We start from the raw sequence: 21,244 nt of genomic DNA on the forward strand, positions 1-21,244 counted from the left end.
CTAGGTTTATAGGCCTTTATCATAGTCTCCAGTCAGGCCATGTAAATGCCTACAGCGCACCTTAATCTCTCATAATTCAAATGTATTTGGACTTAAAGCTGATGGAGTTCATAATTTGGTCCTCACATCCAAACACAGCAGTTGCAGCTCTGCAGTCTTTGTTTTTTCAGAGAACATGGTCACCCAATGAAAAGCTTGTCTGAGGTGCTCTAGTTTGTACCCACAGTTCTGCTTCATGTCCCTATGAGACACACACAGAAGCTTTTTGAAGACAGTGCGGAGTGTTGTTGAATCACAGCCATGTGCAGAGCGCCATGTGTTAAATCCCATTACTTACTTCCATGATTGTAGTAAATTCCTGTTGATAAGCACAGGCGCTGCTTAGCTGCTTAGATCTTTATAATTCTGTCTGAAGAGCAACTGTTGGTAAGGATGTGACGCTTTCTATGCTGAGTAAATGGTTAATCATTCTTTTTCTCAGTTAAAGATATATTTACCCCGAGAGCTTTAGAGGGCCCTTTTATTGATGTGCAGGCATTTATGAACATTTTATGCATGTAGCAGTCATGCAGACTTTATGAGGGACAATAGCAATTGCCCATAATCATTATGATGTTAATAGTAACAGAGGGAGTGACAAATGGAACAGCACTAGGGATACATCTTGCCATCTCATACCTATATTCATCATTTAATATGTATTTTATGTCATCCTGGGATATCTACTGCCCCAGTTGGTATAATTAACAGAAACCCTCATTATTTAAACCAAATTAAACAGTATTTTATAACCCTTTAAATTTAAATAGAAAATGATCAATTTTCACAAGACTTATCCATTTCACATCTAACACTGTGCGCCTTGACCCTGCCTTGTACTGAGTTGGAAAAGCTGTGCTAAAGAGAATGGTCAGAGATAAGGGCCCTTTAGATGGAGCGTATGTATAAAGTAAAAGCAATATTATGTAAATCAGATTTTAAAATTAGTTTAATGAGATATACGCTGTGTAAATCAGCTCAGCAAGGCTGCTGATGTAAGACTTGTCTCCCTCCTAGGTATGTCATGCTCTAAGAATAGCCGCTATGAGCTCAGTGAGGTCCACCGTCCTGTTGTGTCCACTGAGCCTTTCCTCTCTGGCAAACTGCAGCTGGAGAAGCAAGAAGGGCTGCCTGTGTTAAACGTGGCTACGCCCACAGTGATGGCCAATGTGTACGCGTTTCTGAAATACACTAGGGGCAAAAGGACCTTTGTGGCCACTTCTACTCTCAGAAAACTGCCTATAGTGTAACTGTAGCAGAGGCGTGGTCTACAGGCCCCACAGATAGTGATTCAAGGAATGGGTGTGCCAAGTGTTACATGTCTTTGATTTCACCATTGTTGCTGATGTTTTTCTATTTTATGGTAGAGTTTGTACCTCTGTACTGTCAGTTCGTTCTTCTTTCTGTCCTTTTAAAAAGGATCACAATGACATTTTCACAATAAACACAGTAATATTTCACTTTAGGTTTCTATTGGCGGTGACTCAGGAAAATACAATAAGTAAAACAGTGTTTATGAATTAAGAATGCAAGCATGAACTGATCTCTCTGCTTTCCAATAAACAGAGAGGAACACAGTCTGCCATTTGACAATGGAGAATATAAATTACACTATTTGTTTAGCTGCAGACTTTTCACACTATTTGTTTAGCTGCAGACTTTTCACACTATTTGAGGTCAAAATTGACTTGTCATCCACCCACTAAGTTAACCTCAAGTTAACCATCTCAGTCTCAGGCCTCTTGTGTGGAAACAGATGTGATGACTTTCAGCTGAGAAATGGTCATCTTGCTGAAGGATTTGAGAGTTCCCGCAGCGAGGTAGTATATCCTGGACAGAACTGAAATGACATTTGTGGGGGAGGATAAGATGAATACAACGTGTCACAGCATGACAGCACAGTATGTGATATCCTGTTGGTGAGTAGTTCTGAATTGCAACATCGTTGTAACAGTGGTGTGGAGCGTGATATTTACACTATTATGTGCATCAGGGCCGTTTGTGCTGTGGTGCGTCAAATTACCTCCGCACTGGACGCATGTACGGCCGGCCATGCCACAGGAATACAGATGAAACCGTGGTGCCTTTTATAAAGACTTTTGCAACTCGTTATGTCACATTTCTGATTCTAAAAACTCAGGTACATGGTGTTTTTGGCTGGATCAGCAGAAACAGGGACTTTTTTAAAGCAATGGTACAGAAAACATATGTTGCTGTATGTATTTACAGGCTTGTTAGCATAGAATGAGATTATTTCTAAATGTGTGCTAAGGTTTTTCACTGAACAAAGATGCTTTTTTTTAATTGTAAACCATCATTTTAAAGTTAAAACATATTACTGTGAATGTTGTCTCATTTAACTGAAATCTGATGCCCCTCACAGGAGCTCCATGTGGAGTGAATCTCTCTAAAAGATTTGCCATCGTTTTAAATTGTCTTGCATGGATCGTCAATTAGTCCATGACCAAAATTGACTGGTATTTATATGAAATCATTCAACTCAGTTTGAACCCTCAAAGGACTTTCTACTATAATTCTCACTGATCTAATCACTCACACACACACACACCTGGATGCATCGAGGGAGACTCAGGGTTCAATATCTTTCCCATGGATACTTTAACAGATAGACTATAGGATGGAATGGGGATTGATCCACCAACCTTCCAATCGGTAGACAACCCACACTACCACCTGAGCCACAGCCACCTGAAATTAAGGCACTGTACACGTATTGCTCCATACCTATACAGAGCCTTATTTGGGGGGATTTTGATATCAGCGAACTAACTTTTATTCTGTGTTGGGAACACATGCCGGCTTCAACGTCCATCCACATGTTGACATTCTGCAATCAATTGACTCAGACCACACCAATCTTCAAACAAGCTTCTTATTCCGATCATGGCTGCACACCAGTAAAGTTTCTTGACTGCATGGTTGTTGTATGAAACCTGCCCAACTCTGGGTAGTAGTTGTTATAGTCAGTGCTGGTATGGTAATATGCAAATAGTCATAGCAAAACAAATCAAAACAACAGCAATACTTTCTGTTATCCTAGCTGCTAAACATATTTACTTTCCATTATGCAATTATATTGTCTGCGCAAGTGACTTATTGAGTGCTCCAGAGAAGCAGTCAAGTGACTATTCCTTCGTCTAAATCTCTGACAATTGTTATCAAGGAAAGAAGCTATCCATTCATTATAGAGTAGCATTCATCCCAGCCTTTGTAACTTTGAAATGGAGGCATTTTTCAGCCGCTCTCTCTTTGGTGTCATATTGTTTCTTTGTAATGTGTATGCTATCCAAGAACTCTCAAGCCGTGTTTTTGTATTGCCAGCCTGAGAATCCTTTGACTGCTTTGGCAAAAACTGTCTCATTAATTTCCTGACGCTTTTATGACATATTTTCATCATGCACAAGATGATGCCATAATCTAATATTGACACAATATTGGAATTACTGTTACCAGTTGAACCCCGAGACATTTATCAAAAAAGAGGACCTGTCAGTAGTGTTAAAACAGGTCTATTGAAAAAGAAGAAAAAACAGTGAGGGCGCACCTATACCCAGTCCAACAATATGTCTATAATAACGAAACAAGGCTTTCTCTGACCCTGCCCAAGACCTCCTGATCACCAATTAAATATTTGAGTATTAGATTTTTTTTTAACAAACTCTACTGTACACTTTTGAGCTCTGAGTTATATTTACTTTTGCTCTATCACATATAATTGTTGCACCCTTCACTGCCCACTGTTATTCTTTGAGTGACACACAAAACCAACAGAAACCTCCCATTTCGCCCAGCTATATCCATATTACAGTAATGTTAGTTTAATAATTGTTGACTCAGTTCCATGGGATCATCCACCCAATCTGCAAGCTTTACAAAGAACACATCATTCATGAGAAACTTCCTTAAAGTATACGGTGTCGTGGACAGAAGCAGTTTGGACATGGTCAGAACGTCTCATTTGAGAAATGAAGAAAAAGTGTTCTTAGCTGCTTATCTTAATAAAAAATACAGTGCCGCAATAAAAAAGTATTTGCCCATGATCTGTTTTTTGTTTGGTTTGTCACATTTTATAAAAACAAATTTTGATGTTAGTTGAAAATGCAGTTTTTAAATGTTGACTTTATTTAATAATGTAAAAAAAAAAAAAAGCTATCCAAACCTATATGCCCCTGTGCGAAAAAGTAATTGTAAAATTTTCACTAGCCACACCTATTACTGCCAGATATGTGAAATCAATAAATCATTGAAATAGAGCCTGTTTGACAAAGTGAAGTAGGTTAAAAGAGCTCAAAAAGGGACACATTATCCTATGAACTGAAAAAACAAAACAAAGTCACTGACATGTATCAAGGGTTGCAAGGCCATTTACAAGGCTTTGAGACTCCAGTGATCTTGATGATCCACAAGACTTTTAGAACAATATTCTGTGGATTGATGAGACAAACACTGAACTTTTCAGAAGGTTTAAGTCCTGTTATATCTGATGTAAAACTAACACAGCAATTCATAAAAAATGTGTTAGTAATATGGATGTTCTGGGGCTACTTTGCTTCTTCAGGATCTGGGTGCTTTGTCGTAATTGATGGAACTATGAACTCTGTAGTCTATGAGAAAATCCTGAAGTAGTGTCCAGTCTTTATTTAGTGCCTTGAAGCACCCTTGGGCTATGCAGCAGGACATTGATCTGAAACAAAAGCCAGTCCACTTCTGAAAAACATAAAATGTAGGTTTTGGAGTGGCCCAGTCAAAGTCCGGACTGAAATCCTATCACAATGCTTTGTCAGTTAATGCTTGAAAATGCTCCCATATGGCTGGATTTCAACAGTTTAGCAGATAGCAGTGGGACAAGGTTCCTCCACAGCAATGTGAAAGAATCATTGCCAGTTACTGCACTTTATGTTCTGGCCATTGTGATGATGATTATGATCATTGTTATAGACATAAACTGAGTAAAAAATAAGAAAGCAACTGTAACATCAGAAATCAACATTAAAATAAAATAAAAAATAGTATATAAACACTGTCTGTACTTTTGTATTGTTCAAAGTTGTTCTATTATCAAGAGATCTGAGTAACTTTGAAGGTAAGCAGTGATTTTGGCCTTATCAGGTTCGTGCCTTTCCTAATCTAAAACAGATTATATTGTTTGGTTACACCAGAATATACAACTGGATATCAGCTGATAATAAAATTAGCCTGTATCTCTCAGTGTTTAGATATTGAGTGTCACTAGATTTTATTTTGATGAAAACTTGTAAAATGGGGTCAAGCTTTATGTTTTATTATTTATGTAAGAGAAAATGAGAACAAGAGTTACTTAAAAAAAAAACATACTTTTTTTTCTTTCTTTCTTTCTTTTTTAATAAAAGTTTATCAGAGACCATTAAAAACATCTAAGAATTCTTGACAGATACCAAAGTGTGCTCACACAGTAAAATATAAATGATTCATTCCATACATGGGCCTATAGTTTGTATTAGACGTCACACCCATATTAACACACAGCAAGTCAACCAAGTTCTGCCTAAATTTGTTTTAGAGGAAGGGTATTGTTTTGATAGAGTTGTGGACATTTCGTGTTTTTTTATTGGTTGTTGCTTTTGCCCATTAGGCTATAAAAAGATCGAGGTGAAAGACCTATCATCCCAAGCATTGCTCGAAGCAGGTAAGCATTGGGCTCTTTACGATTCAGGCTGGTTAAATAATATAACTCAGAAAACTTTCAGCAATTAAAACAAGAATTTCTTTCCTTCAGCCATGGGAGCCCTGTTGATACTTTGCGCTTTGGCAGCTTTACTCAGCTGTAAGTATATTTGGTCATTCTTCATTTTGCTTGGATACATTTGTTCTTTTCTTCAACTCAATTCGAGATGTGTGTCCACGTAGATTTCAATTATATTTTTAATTCTAAAATATAGTTGTTGTTGTTGTTGTCCATGAATTTTCAAATGCTTATAAAACAGCTGAAAAAATGTTGTTGTTTTTTTACTATGATGCCAAATTACAGTTACTAATTATAGTTTAGTTGTTTTCCTGAACAGAAAAATTATTTTTAGTGGTTGAATGCTTGATTAATTTTCTACTTCTCAAAGAAGTCCATTGTGCCAGCTCAAATATTACTATAAAAGCAGGAAATCAGTTCAGTTCTTGCAAAGAATCAATTCACTCAATTGTTCATAGAAAACTATATATATATTCTTATATATTCTTTTTGTGTGTTAATTCCAGTCACCTTAAATTAATTACCTCGTAAAAATGGATGAAAACTAAGAATCTCAGGATACAAACCACACAAACCTTGCAGAATGAAACTGCTCAATTTGTTTTTTGGGTTTTTTGGGGTTTTTTTTTTTTTTTTTTTTTGCTCAATTTGAAGCAATTTATCCAAGATTCCAGTCTCATGATTTGAAAGCATTGTTGTGTCACCACACTAGGTGTTTGTGTGAATGAGGCAGAATGTTAAACAGGTAAAGAATTTGAGAGTGCGGCACATAAAGGATAGCCATCTAAATTGAAATTTGCTTTTGTTGGGAATAGCATTTACCTTTAGCTGCTATTGAGTTGGCACTATTAAAACTGAATGGATGAAACAGGAGTGTAATCTAAATCCCTCAGGCCCTGACTGAGCCCAGAATGTGGTCTTTTCACAGCAAAAGCGCAGATATTGATAATATTTCCATTATGCAATTATATTGTCTGCGCAAGTGACTTACTGAGTGCTCCAGAGAAGCAGTCAAGTGACTATTCCTTCGTCTAAATCTCTGACAATTGTTATCAAGGAAAGAAGCTATCCATTCATTATAGAGTAGCATTCATCCCAGCCTTTGTAACTTTGAAATGGAGGCATTTTTCAGCCGCTCTCTCTTTGGTGTCATATTGTTTCTTTGTAATGTGTATGCTATCCAAGAACTCTCAAGCCGTGTTTTTGTATTGCCAGCCTGAGAATCCTTTGACTGCTTTGGCAAAAACTGTCTCATTAATTTCCTGACGCTTTTATGACATATTTTCATCATGCACAAGATGATGCCTGCCTTTTTCGTTTCTGAGAATGTGAAAAGCTCTTACTCTGTGTTTTTTTGCTGTTTTCCTGCTCTCTCACCTTCTCCCAGGTCCATCTAGCGCTGGATGGGCAGGGAGGGAGTTTGCCCTTTCCTTCCTACAGAATTATCTTCAGCACTATGACACTCCCCAATATCAACTCCACATCACTGCTATTCAGGCAAATACTAAAGTGACAGTGCAAGTACCTCCCTTAAGCTTCAAGCAAGAAAAAACTTTAAATGCTGGAGAGGTGGTTACCATCAGTCTCCCCGATGGCGTTGAAATGTATGGTAGCACGAAGTCTTCCAATACAGTGCGTATTGAAGCCTCCGCAGATGTGACTGTAACCTCCTTCAACTACAAGCTGTACACAGCAGATACATCTGTGATCTATCCAGTCAGTGAATGGGGTACAGAATATTTCATCTTTACACCTCCTGGAACCCCCTATGCAACATTTAAAGAGTTCTCTGTGACAAATGGAAAAGAGGCCCAAGAAGTTGAGATCTTCCCACAAGGGGCAATCAAGTTTGAGAACCGTGTCTACGATCAAAACAGCAAAATGGTATTAAACCTCAAGCCATATGAGAGTGTCCAGCTTCAGAGTTCATATGAACTTTCAGGCACCAGAGTTTCCTCCAAACACCCTGTTGCCGTTTTCAGTGGTCACACTTGTACCTGGAGATTCGCAAAATGCAACCATGTTTATGAGCATCTACTGCCAGTAAGCAGCTGGGGAACAAGCTTCGTCATGCCTCCCCTGAGTTTCCAGAAGAATTTTGATAGTGTCTACCTTCAGGCCTCCCAGAACACAAGTGTCACTGTCCAAAATGGCCAACGTAAAGATGATTTGAGTTTGAGCACAGGGCAGACAATAGAGATCCAGTACCACAATCCTGACGCGCTGTCCATTCAGGCTGATCATGGCATCCAGGTCCTATTGCTCTTCAATGGTGTGGAACATAGCTGGTTACTGTACTACGACCCTTTCTTGACGAATGTAATATCCACAGACCGTTTCTGCTTTTCCTACTCATTTGAGGCTCTAGCTGGGTTTGAAAACAAAGCTTTAGTTGTAGCACAAACCAGTGCAGCAGCAACACTCCGTTGGGATAATACAGAGCTGCCTCGTGATGTGCAGTGGAAAAAGATTGAAGGATCAGAGTTCTCTTGGGCAGAAATATCCTACAACCAAAGCCCTACCAACAACAAACACACCTTGTCCAGCTCAGGTTCGCCTTTTGCTCTCTACAGTATAGGATTCAGTCAGATGAACGGTTATGGGTCCCTAGGACAGTGCGTGCAGCCAGGTAAGCAGCACACAGTATTGATGTTTAGCATTCCCCCCACTCCTTCACCAGTAATATTTCACATTTATTAAGCAGACTGATGTGAGTAATTATTGTTTTGTTTTTTTTAACAGGAAGTGCATCTCTGTCCTGCAGCAGCATCACCTGCAGGGTCAATGAGATGTGTGAGATGAAGGATGGCCGTCCCTCCTGTGTTCCAGTAAAAAGAAATCCTGGAACATGCTGGGCAGTGGGAGATCCTCACTACCGTACTTTTGATGGACGACACTTTAACTTCATGGGTACCTGCACATATGTCATTTCTAAAAACTGTGACAAGGGTGATAGTCTCCCTGCATTTGAGATCCTCGCCCAGAATGAGCACAGAGGAAATCTCAAGGTATCATATGTTGCCATGGTCACAGTGAAGGTGTTTGATGTTACCATCACAGTAGTTCGGTCCGAGACTGGGCGTGTGAGGGTAAGCCTTCCAATTTATTACTGCTAAAAAGCTGTTTAATTTTTCAAACATCCTGACTTGTCTTTAATTATTTATTATTATTATTTATTATTATTTATTATTTCAAAATAATATTTATCAAAATGCAGTGTAGTAAATAATTATTTTCATCTTTCATTTGGGCAGATTGACAATATTCTGTGGAGTTTGCCAGTAACCTTGAATAATGACAAACTGAGAATGCATAAGAGCGGAAGCTCTGTGCTCATTGAGACCGATTTTGGTCTGACAGTCCGTTATGATTGGGAACAACGGCTTGTGGTCACTTTGTGCAGCAGTTATGCTGGTAAGACTTGTGGACTGTGCGGTAACTTCAATGGAAATCCCAGTGACGACTTCACCACACCCTCTGGCGCACAGGCAGGTGGAGCTCTGGCCTTTGGTAGGAGCTGGAAGGTGCCAGGGCTTGGGGAAGCTCAGTGCAGAGATGGCTGTACAGATGGGTTGGATAACTGTGAAAGCAGCCTGATGAAAACATGGGAGAGTGACTTGTTTTGTGGCATCATTGCACTTGACCTATTTAGCAAATGTCATAAAATCATTGACCCACTACCATACATAGAGGACTGTAAATATGATTTATGCATGGGAGGTGGTCTGCGACATTTCCTCTGCAGTGCAGTGGAGGCTTATGCTGAAGCTTGTCAGATTGCTGGGGTCCAGGTTCAAGAGTGGAGGAAGAAGGCACAATGTCGTGAGTAATTTAACTAAGTTAACAATTTAATTAAGCGACATTTATTTTTCATTAACTGTTAGAATTACTAATTACATTATTCTTTTTTTCTCACTAAAGCTGCCAAATGTCCAGCAAACAGCCAATATGAGCTCTGTGGCAGCGCCTGTCCTGACACATGTTCGGACCCAAATGCTTCCTCCAAATGCAAACGCCCTTGTGTGGAGACCTGTACCTGTAAAGCAGGCTTTGTTTTAAGCGGAGATAAGTGTGTTCCTGCTGCTCAGTGTGGCTGTACCTATGAGGGTCGATATATTCCTCCCGGAGAGGCATTCTGGGCTGACCAAGGCTGCAAGCAATGGTGTAAATGTGTAGCTGGAAGCAGACAGGTTCAGTGCGAGGAAAAGGGCTGCAGGACCGGGGAGGAGTGCAAAGTGGTTGATGGCATAAGAAAGTGCCAAGCATTGTCTTTCAGCACCTGCCAGGCCACTGGTGATCCCCATTATATGACCTTTGACAAGAAGAAATTTAACTTCCAGGGCACATGTGTCTACCAGCTTGTTGCACTCTGTTCCAAGGACCCAGAGTTAGTGCCATTTGAAATCCTAGTGCAGAATGATCACCGGGGCAGCAAGGTGGTCGCCTACACCGGGTTAGTAGAGATCAAGGTGTACTCCTTCAGCATTATCATTACTAAGACACACAAAGGCCAGCTTATGGTAAGAAGTACCTAGTGTTTAATATGACAATGTTAATTCTGTGAATTGTGGTCCTATTTTCACCAAACTGAATGTTTCATTTGGCTTCAGGTGAATAACGAGCTGGTCAATCTGCCTATCACCCTGGAGGAGGGAAAGATATCTGTCTACAAGAGTGGCTGGTATGCAGTCGTCACAACTGATTTTGGCCTGAAAGTTTCCTTTAACTGGGACAGTGCCGTGTTTGTAACACTGCCAAGCAACTACATGGGTGCCGTTTGTGGCCTCTGTGGCAACTATAACGGCAAACCTGAGGATGACCTGATCCCGAAAAATGGTAAAACACCCGTTTCGCCAGTAGATTTCGGTACCAGCTGGCGAGTGGCTGAGATCCCGGGTTGTGTCGAAGGCTGTAAAGGGGTCTGTCCTGACTGCGACATTAATCAGAAAGTTCAGTATGAAAAAGATGATTTCTGTGGTGTGGTAAAAGATGCAAAAGGGCCATTCCGCGACTGCCACGCCAAGGTTGATCCAGCTAGCTTTTTTGAAGACTGTGTTTATGATGTATGCTTATATAAGGGCAGGAAGGACGTGCTGTGTAAGGCTATTACAGCATACACATCTGCCTGTCAGGCTGCAGGGGCCAATGTGTACAACTGGAGAACGGTTCACTTCTGTGGTGAGAAATGCTTTCATTTTATAGATAATTTCCATTGAAAAATAATTAATTAATAAGTATATTTTTCATGAATTGGAAAAAAGGAAAAGGTAGAATAAACAGTGTTTGTCTTGTTTTTTATGTTACACACTTCAGTGAATTTTTCTTCTTTTCCCTCAGGTTTTATGTACCTTTTCTAATGGCTGCCTGCTTCTGTGCTCTAAATTGAATTGGCTCTTTTATGTCCCTTGTATACAGCGATGCAATGTCCCACCAACACCCACTATGAAATTTGTGCAATCGCCTGTCCTGCGACTTGCCAAAGTCTGACTCCTCCTAAAGGCTGTCAAGCTCAGTGTGCGGAGGGCTGTTCCTGTGATGATGGTTACATCCTTAGCGGAGATGCATGTGTTCCCTTATCGGAGTGCGGCTGCGTTCACAATAACCGCTACTACCGAACTGGAGAAGTGTTTTATCCCAATGGGAAATGTGAGGAGGAGTGCAATTGCAAAAAAGGAGGAGAGGTAAAGGAAACTAGAGGAGGGAAAAGTAAAGATTAATCATTTAGATGAAGCTTTTTACTGACCTGGTTGGATTTTTTTTTTTTTGTTTGTTTGTTTGTTTGTTTCGTAGGTTGAGTGCAAGAAGTTCACATGTGGCCCTAATGAGAAGTGTAAAATAGAAGATGGTGTCCAAAAATGCCACCCTGTTGGCAAGGGTGTATGCCAAGCTGCTGGTGACCCCCATTACCTCACTTTTGATGGTAAAAAATTTGATTTCCAGGGGACCTGCACTTATACACTGTCCAAGAGTTGTGGACTGGAAGGTACCCACTTGGTGGACTTTTCCGTTCAGGTAGAAAATGAGCAGTGGGACAGGGTTAAGAACAGAAAGGTGGTGTCTGTAACCAAGCTGGTTGCCGTGGAGGTCTACGGCTTCACTCTCATCATGAGGAACAATATGTTTGGAGTCCTGGTGAGTAGTTGGCCTACTTTAAAGAAATTTGTAATTACTTCTTTTATGTAGATACAAATGTTGATGTGGAGTTATTTCTTGCACTAACACAGATGTCTTGCTTTTAGGTAAATGGCGTGTTGAGCTACCTTCCTATGAATCTAAATGATGGAGCCATTCTAGTTTATCAAGAAGGCAATCGTTATGTTATTGCAACCAATTTTGGGCTCCTTGTCACTTATGATCTGGTCTATCAAGTGACAGTCACAGTACCTGGTAATTATCGTGGTAAGGTCTGTGGCCTGTGCGGCAACTACAACGGGGACAGAAACGATGACTTCGAGATGCCCAATCGTAGGCTTACCAATAACGTGAATGAGTTTGGAAAGTCATGGAAGGTCACCATTCCCAATGTTGTGTGTGAAAATGGCTGCGAAGGGAATTCTTGTCCTGAATGTGACCCAGCTCTCAAGGCAGTGTTTTCAAAGTCCGCCTACTGTGGTATAATGACCAATCCCAACGGGCCTTTTGCAGTTTGCCATAGCATCTTGGACCCTCAGCCATATTTTGCTGACTGTGTGTTTGATTTGTGTGCTTCCAATGGTGATGGAAAGGTGCTTTGTGACAGCGTAGCAGCCTACGCCTTTAACTGTCACGCTGTAGGAGCCGATGTCAAAAACTGGAGAACGCCTTCCTTCTGTCGTAAGTCATGAAGTTCACAAATTCATCTTTATTATACCCTTTTAATATTATTTTGGCTTCATCTCTAAAATAATTTCTCTTTTCTTGTGATACTTTATTTCAGCCATGAAATGCCCGATCAACAGTCACTACGAAGTGTGTGCTGAAGCCTGCTCCGCCTCCTGTGCTGGCCTCACAGAGATTGTTCAGTGCCCCTCCAACTGCACAGAAGGCTGTGACTGTGATGCTGGCTTCTTATTCAATGGACAGACTTGTGTTAAAGAGATTGAGTGTGGATGCTATGAGAATGGAAAAACTTATAAGGTATGACTGAGGAATTACAATAATATAGTTTTTCTGTGTGTCAAAGTGGCTTTAACAAATACTGATATAGAAATAATGCTTTTTCTCTAGAGTGGTGGACATTTCGATGTTTGATTTATGGTTTTTGATTTGCTCTTAAAATTTTAGTGTTTAAATTGCTGATTAGGCATGAAATAATGTTTTCTCACTAGTTTCTAATGAGTATTTTTTTTCCATGTCTAATGAACCTTGTTCTGTGTCACCAGCCTGGTGATGTTGTGTATGAGGAAGACTGTAACAGAAAGTGCACATGTAATCCAGGAAAAGGCCTCATCTGTGAAAAGCACTCCTGTCCTCAAGACACCAAATGCATGGTCAAGAACGGAATCAGGGCATGTTACAACACAGGCAAGACACAAACACTGTATTTTGTATTTACCCATTTGATAAATCTTTACTGGTAAATGAAAAAAATACAGTAACTTGAATAATTAGGGTTCAATTAAAGAGCTATTTGAAAATTATTCTTTATTTATCCATTGCAGATCCCTGCAAAGATCTCAAGTGTCGGGCACAGGAGACATGCCGAGTTGAGAAGGGCGAGGCTACGTGCATCCCCAAATACACAGGCACCTGCTGGGCCTGGGGCGACCCTCACTACCACACATTTGATGGGTACAACTATGACTTCCAGGGGACCTGCAAGTACGTCATCTCTAAGACGTGCGGCGAACTGGATGGTCTAGTTCCATTTTTGATCACTGAGAGGAATGACAACAGAGGCAACACAGCAGTTTCCTACGTCAGAAATGTAGATGTGTTTGTGTACGATTACCAGATCACCATCCAGAAGAACCAAGTTGGTCAAGTCATGGTGAGTTTCAGTTTCTTGCCTGCTTACTTTTGACATTTGCTTGTGTACAGTACATATATATATGTGTGTATCCATTGTTCTGGTGCATTTTGTTTAAAGGTGGACGGGGAGCTGCTGAATCTTCCTGTACTTTTGGGTGATGGTAAAGTCTCAGTGTTACAAAGAGGGAACACTGCACAGGTGGAGACAGATTTTGGTCTGGTTGTCTCCTATGACTGGAACTGGTACCTTGTCATTAAGCTTCCCAGCAGCTACTTTGGCTTGGTCTGTGGTTTGTGCGGCAACTTCAACGCTAATGTTCTTGATGAAATGCTAAATCCAGCAGGCAAACCAGTTTCCTCAGTCATTGAGTGGGGCAAGAGCTGGCTAGCACCTGAACAGGACAAGGAACATCCTTGCTGGGACACATGTGAGAAAAACTGCCCTACCTGTGACAACGACGATGTTAAGCTCTATAAAACCGAGGCGTTCTGTGGGGCTCTTGCGGACAAGACCAGCGGCCTGTTCCAGAAGTGTCATGAAAAGGTGGACCCCCAGGCCTTCATGAACAACTGTGTGTATGACATGTGTTACAACAAGGGGGACAAAAAGATGCTGTGCCAGGCTCTGGCCTCCTACAGTGATAAGTGTCGTGACGAAGGAATAATAATCAAGAACTGGAGAACAAAATTTGGCTGTCGTAAGTATTTGAAAAACTCTTCGTCTAATGATTCAAATCAAATATGTAGTTCTTATTTTCTGATTGTCTCTATTTAATTCATAACCAGCGATGAACTGTCCGCGCAACAGCCACTACGAAGACTGCGCCAGCCCGTGTCAGCCATCCTGCCCATTAACTGGAGAAAAGCAGGTCTGCAGCGGGACCTGTGTGGAGACCTGTGTGTGTGACGAGGGTTACGTCCTCAGCGCCGGCGTCTGTGTACCTGCAAAAACATGTGGTTGCTCATATCAGGGTCGCTACTACAAACCAGGACAGCAGTTCTGGGATGATGAAGCTTGCCATCGCCTGTGCGAGTGTGATATGACCCTGGGCATTGTGGCATGCCGTGAGGCTTCCTGCTCTGCCAAAGAGCAGTGTACTGTAGTGGATGGAGAGCGCGCCTGCCGACCCATTAGTTACGCCACTTGCTCGGCCTCAGGTGACCCGCACTACCGCACTTTTGATGGCCGCAGGTATAATTTCCAAGGCACGTGTGTATATCAGCTGGCAGGGCTTTGCTCTCAGCAGCCTGGGCTGGTGCCGTTCAAGGTGACTGTGCAGAATGACCACCGGGGAAGCAAGGCCGTGTCCTACACAAGCACCGTCAAATTTTCCATATATGGCATCACTCTCACCATAAGCAGAGAATACCCTTACAAAGTCTTGGTAAGTGATGATGTGGATAATGTGAAGCATATAGGCGATGTAATAAAATATTGAATGCCTAATGCATTTTGTGCAGCTATTAGAGGAGAAAAGGAAATAGGGCACAGCATGTAGTCGCTTTATTGAAAATAAAAAAACAGAAGAGATACTCTGAGCCTCAAATCGTTGGATGATAATGCCTTTTGTCATTGTACTAATTCTGACATCCCTCATGCTCTTCTGCATATGTCTTTAATTGCATATTAAAATTTTGATCCTGGCAGACTTAATTAAATCAAGATTTAACTGCACATTAGAGTGGATTAGCAAGGGCCACAAAATTATTAAATTTATAAGCTCCTAAAAATATTCCCTTCTCCTTCCCTCGTTTTCTGCTTTTCAGCTCGACGGGCAGCTTGTTTTGTTGCCACTGAATTACAATAACGAGCTGATGGTGTCCCTCAGCGGCTGGAAAGCTGTAGTGGAGACAGCTGCTGGTATCACGGTGACCTTTGACTGGCAGAGCACAGTGACCGTTACTCTGCCCAGCACCTACCAGGGTGCAGTCTGCGGCCTGTGTGGTAACTACAATGACAAAGCTCAGGATGACCTGACAATGCCCAACGGCAACACCACGTCTAATGAAAGACAGCTGGGGGACAGCTGGCAGGTGGCCATTGTACCAGGCTGCTCATCAGTCTGCCAAGGGCCGTGGTGCCAAGCCTGTTCAGACTCCCAGAAGAAAGTGTATGAAGCCAACAAGTACTGTGGCATTATTGCAGACAAGGCAGGGCCCTTTAAAGATTGCCATAGCCGTGTGGACCCAGCTCCTTACATGGAGGACTGTGTTTTTGACGTTTGCCAATATCAAGGGCACCATGGATCAGTGTGCGATGCTGTGGAAGTGTATGCCTCTGCATGTCAGAGCATTGGAGTCACCATCTACTCCTGGAGAGCAGAAAGCTTCTGTCGTGAGTTTGAATTATTTATTTTTTTTGCCTGTTTTATTAAGTCTCTTGTTTCAAAATATCTTTTACCTTTTACCTTCTTTGCTTTCCCATCTTCTCATTCCATCCCACAGCTATGGCTTGTCCTGCTAACAGCCATTACAGCCTGTGTGCCACGGGTTGTCCAGCCACCTGCGCAAGCTTAACCCCCGTTACCAGCTGCCACAGGTATTGTTCAGAAGGCTGTGAGTGTGACGAAGGCTACCTCCTGAGCGGGGATACCTGCGTGCCTGTGAAGGACTGCGGGTGCTCTTATGATGGTCAGTACTACCAAAAAGGAGACGTCTTCTATTCTGAAGACAAGTGCGCAGAGGAATGCACTTGTGGGGACAATGGAGCTGTGTCTTGTCAAAAGGCCAAGTGCCGTCCAGGAGAAATCTGTAAGCTTGTAAATGGAGTGAAAGGCTGCTATCCAGAGGGGGAAGGCAAATGTGTGGCTTCCGGTGATCCTCATTACATTTCCTTTGATGGCCGTAGGTTTGATTTCCAGGGTACCTGTGTCTATGTACTGGCCAAGGTTTGTGATGATGACAAAGGTCAGCTGACGCCGTTCACCGTCACTCAGGGGAATGAGAAGTTTGGAAATGGAAAGGTGGCTGTGACGAAGTCAGTGGCAGTGTCAGTCTATGGTTATGCCATTTACATCCAGCAGAAAATGCCTTGGAAAGTCTTTGTGAGTTTGTTATCTTGATCAAACATACTTATGTAAATATGTCTTGTATTTTTTCTCATTTTTTTCCCCAAAAATGATTTTTTGTCTCGATCTTCTTCTTTTTTTTCTTTTTTTTTTGTCTCGATCTTTAAGGTGGATGATGAACTACTAAACCTTCCGCTATCCCTGGAGAATGGGCGTCTCAAAATAACCCAGGAAGGTCGCAACATAATTGTTCGAACAGCCTTTGGACTGACAGTCCTCTATGACACTGTGTATTATGTTGAGGTGATTGTTCCCTCTACATACCAGGGAAAGATGTGTGGTCTTTGTGGAAACTACAACAAGAACGGTGGTGATGATTTCATTCTTCCTGGTGGCAAACAAGCCAAAAACGTTGATGAATTTGGGATGGCATGGACGGTGGACCTACCTGGGTATATATGTGGAGGCTGTGGAGGACAGTGCCCAGAATGTGAGCAGGCCAAAGCTGTCCTGTATGGAAAATCCGACTCCTGCGGCATCATCAGTGCGCCTAATGGGCCTTTCAAAGCCTGCCACAGTGTCATTGACCCAGCAGTATATCTGTCGGATTGTGTGTTTGATGTTTGTGCTGTGGGGGGCAACAAAGACACTCTGTGTAACAGTGTGCAGGCTTACGCTTTGGCCTGCCAGAGTGCAGGAGTTCAAATCCAGCAGTGGAGGAGCAACTCTTTCTGCCGTAAGTAACACACAGCAGTCTCTAGCTGAAGATTAGCTCATGTATTCATCTGTGCTCTGTATTTCAGGCACAAATTTTTTGCCCTTGTTTTCTCTTCTAGCTGCATCATGCCCTCCACACAGTCACTATGAGCTGTGTGCCGACACCTGTAGTGGGACATGTGCCAGTTTTGTTACCCCGTTTGGTTGTTTTCCGGGCTGTTTTGAAGGATGCCAGTGTGATGATGGCTTCGTTTTCAATGGTGTCCAGTGTGTTGTCCTGGAAGACTGTGGGTGTATGTACAACGGCAGATATCTGATGGTAAAAACTGACTAGCCCTATATTCTGGTCACTGAATTAACACCTGAATAGAGCTATGACAAGTTCTGTATGATGAGTTTTTAACATCTTCTTCCCAGGTGGGCCAAGAATTGGTGGACAACGACTGCAAGTCAAAGTGTGTGTGCCAGGCCTCTGGTATGGTAAAGTGTGAAAAGCTGTCCTGTGCCAGTGGGGAAGTTTGCGATATCAGAGACGGAGTCAGGGGTTGCCACCTGAAGCAGGGCCAATGCGTCGTCAGCCGTGATGGCCAGCTAAGCTCCTTTGATGGTATGTCAGGCGCGATAGGAGCACAGGGCGCTTTCCAAGTGGCGTCTCTGTGTGACGAGAGCGCTGAGCTGTGGTTCCGTGTGGTCGTGGACGTTAGGGTCTGCAACAAGGGGGCAGCTCCCACTGTTGCCAGTGTGTATGTGTTCTTCAGCGATACCATCGTGGCAGTGAACAGCGAACACGTGACCTGGGTGAGAACATTTTTATGCAAAAATTGAATGTGATTGGTTTGAGCTCAGTTTTATACTATATTAGATAATAATAGACATTTTATACCATAATAATAACAGTTATGTTCCATTATCTGTGTCATTCAGGTAAATGGCAGGAAAGTGTCTCTTCCCAGCAAAGTGACAAGCACACTCTCTGTCCAAATCTCAGAGAGGGCTTTGATCATCGAAAGGGCGTCCGCTGTGCGGGTCACTTACTCTATTTCTCAGGAGGTCACCGTCATTATTCACAGTAGCCTGTCTGGTAAAATGTGCGGCGCCTGTGGTAACTACAATAACGACTCCAAAGATGACATGACGACAGCAGATGGAAAAATCACAACTGATGTGTCTGTAGTTGTCGGCTCCTGGAGCGCTGGTGACTTTTCCAGATGGTGAGTATTTTAAAGACACATTGCAGCATTTCCTGTGTATAAATATATGGGGGTTAAAGGGGAAGATATAGTACTACACTTAGTGCTATGACAGGATCAGCCTTCGCTTCACTACTTACTCTCATAGTGATCCAGAGCTCCAGATATTAACTTTTAATTATTTGGCTCCATGTTAGAGGGTTTATTTTTTTAATCTTAAATGCTATCTTTCCCCGTATTATGCAAACTGCAAACTTAATTTGACCACTGAAATAATCAAGTACAGATCAGCGAGAGATGGGAAGGTGCTATGACCATTCAACCGCTTATTCTCTTAACAGCAAGAACTAAACAAGGACTCCACAGAGCCCTTTTAAGGGAATGAGAGTGTGGTTTTTAATTGCATTTGGTCCAATTTAATTAAGAAATGCCAGAGAATCCCCTGTGGTAATTACTGATTAAAAAGCAGGTAAGGCTGACAGGCATGGCCATCAAAAGCTACCAAGCTTGCAATCCAATCACTGCTTGTCATCCAAGGACACTTAAGACTCATCTGGGTGCAATATTAATTTGAGCCCTCATGTTTAGTTTTGTGTCCTAGCCTTAAGTCACCTCTTTGGAGAGCAGAGTTTTGTCCGTCTCTTTCCTCCCTTGACTTGAGTTTTTCAGAGTTGTCGTTTATTTGGCTTTTTTTTTTCAACAAGTCCATAGAGAACACAAGAAAATAACTCTAATAAGAACAAGTGCTAATCCTCAGTTCTTTTAAAACACAAATTTCATGTACAAAGTCATCACACGTAATTTCCGCTGTGCCCGAGTGGACACAACTTTCCTTTGCTCCAGTCTCCTTATAAGTTCATTTTCCCTTTTGTTTTCATTGCAGTGGCCTGTAGAGATGCTGGTCCTGTTCCGACAAAAGCATCTGGTTAACAGGTAATAAAATATAAAGTTCAGATATTAACTGATGCTTGCTCATGAATAAAACAGCTGCACAGTGGCTCACGTCCATGTTTCTTCCCCTCTTAAACAGGATGAAGAATCTCGCTTGTTCACAGATTTACTCAACCTGCTTCAGCACCTCGTCTTGATTCATGGAATAGTTTAAGTTGCTTCCTGGTGATTGTGCCTTCTATTGTTTACCCAGGGTTTAGAAAAAAGAGGGAAAGAAAGGGGCGAAAGAGGCATGGAGCTCATTCTTGACCAATATCTCCATCTAGTGGGGGAGAAAATTATTCCATCTCCTTTCCCGTTATGTCTTGCCTGTCTTGCAATACTTTTTAATATGTGTCTGTTATTAAAAAACACATTGTTCTGACCGCTAAATAAAGATATTTTCTCTGCAGTATGTGGGTTGTTTGTGATTCTTCGCGTGTTTCCTCTAGAGAAGCTCTAGCAACCTGTATCAATTTAAACTGGAAAAACATGACATTTTGCACATGTAATAGAAGTAATGCTAACCTAATGCCATTCGTAATGGAAACCAGGGGTTCCATTACCTTGTTGGTATTGTTAATAATAAATTGTTGGATTGGGAATTTAAAATGGGGTAATAAAGAAAACACATTAGTTCTTATGGAGTCTTTTATTAGGTTATTTGACATACGATTAAATTGACAGCTTGTAACAGAAAAGAGACAGTGGGGCTGGCCATCCTACCTGTGTCGGAGAAGAGCCAAAGTTAGAGCTGCTTGCAGTTAATCATTTATCAATAACCTAAACATATGCGAAATGAGAACTTGTAAAGGTACTCACCTGTCCTAGTTGCTTCTTGCAGGATGTGGAGCAAAAGAGTGAAAGCGGCTCAATCACCTGTTTAAGAGCTCTTGGGGCAGACCAGTGTGCCAGGTTAGGGAGTATGGATAAAGAGGGTTTTAATTTAGATAGAAATGGGTGAAGCTTATGTTATTGGTTTGTTTATAGTATGTGTTGGAAATATGTATATGTTTGTGATGTGCTTTAATGTTATTGTATGTTTGTTTGTGTGGAGGGTTATGTGTTCATTTTGATTAGTTAACCCCCATACTTGGGCTATTCCGGATGCTCACCTGGAAAAGGTAGAGTATAAAAGGAAGCCATTTTGTTTAGTTGTGGTTAGTGTTTTGCTGTTATCATGCTCCTTCTTTAATAAAGTGCCAATCCATGGATGTCTTTTACTCCAGTCTTGCGTCATATTATTGGACAGAACCTATGACCGCCGGCCAAAACTGACACCATTATAAGAAACCTATATGTACTAAAGGTCCTTAGAGTAGGGAGGGGGGCCCTTCCTCCGGACGATCTGATTTCCTCGTGTCAGCATTGTTCCCACATCATCATAATTAATGTTGTTCCAGGTTCAATATTGCAAGTGACCAATCACCTTCTTGTGACGTCATTCCTTTGCGACTTCGAAATACCCGCCTTCGAGTATTTCGAAATACAAGTGAAGAAGCGAAAAACCGCCGCCTGTCCTCCGAATTTGAAGTCAATTTAGGATACTTTCCTTTAATAAACGGTAAGCATTATACATATGTTCCTCACTTGGCTTGCTGTTTGTTTGCTAGCGATAGGCTACTTGACAACAGCATTAGCTAACCAGTGTTCTCTAGACCAGCGTT

At 41.7% G+C, this 21,244-nt stretch overlaps 1 protein-coding gene across 1 annotated transcript; it reads left to right on the forward strand.

Annotated features, from left to right (window-relative positions):
- The first annotated feature begins 5,817 nt into the window (after nucleotides 1-5,817).
- Nucleotides 5,818-19,989, forward strand: fcgbp (Fc gamma binding protein). The gene is made up of 22 exons (XM_085473540.1): nucleotides 5,818-5,863; nucleotides 7,170-8,411; nucleotides 8,525-8,871; nucleotides 9,037-9,604; nucleotides 9,704-10,302; nucleotides 10,393-10,960; nucleotides 11,198-11,463; nucleotides 11,573-11,914; nucleotides 12,022-12,595; nucleotides 12,699-12,898; nucleotides 13,144-13,285; nucleotides 13,423-13,751; nucleotides 13,851-14,430; nucleotides 14,519-15,117; nucleotides 15,500-16,067; nucleotides 16,178-16,776; nucleotides 16,909-17,476; nucleotides 17,577-17,776; nucleotides 17,875-18,255; nucleotides 18,382-18,668; nucleotides 19,531-19,580; nucleotides 19,678-19,989. The coding sequence occupies exons 1-21, from the start codon at nucleotides 5,818-5,820 to the stop codon at nucleotides 19,538-19,540; spliced, it is 9,015 nt and encodes a 3,004-aa protein (XP_085329666.1). The 3' UTR covers nucleotides 19,541-19,580; nucleotides 19,678-19,989.
- Nucleotides 19,990-21,244: the final 1,255 nt, after the last annotated feature.

The sequence above is a fragment of the Copadichromis virginalis genome, linkage group LG11, assembly GCF_057382275.1.
Source record: "Copadichromis virginalis isolate Kocher_CV1m ecotype Utaka linkage group LG11, C_Virginalis_male_GT1.1, whole genome shotgun sequence".
In the NCBI taxonomy this organism is placed as follows: domain Eukaryota; kingdom Metazoa; phylum Chordata; class Actinopteri; order Cichliformes; family Cichlidae; genus Copadichromis; species Copadichromis virginalis.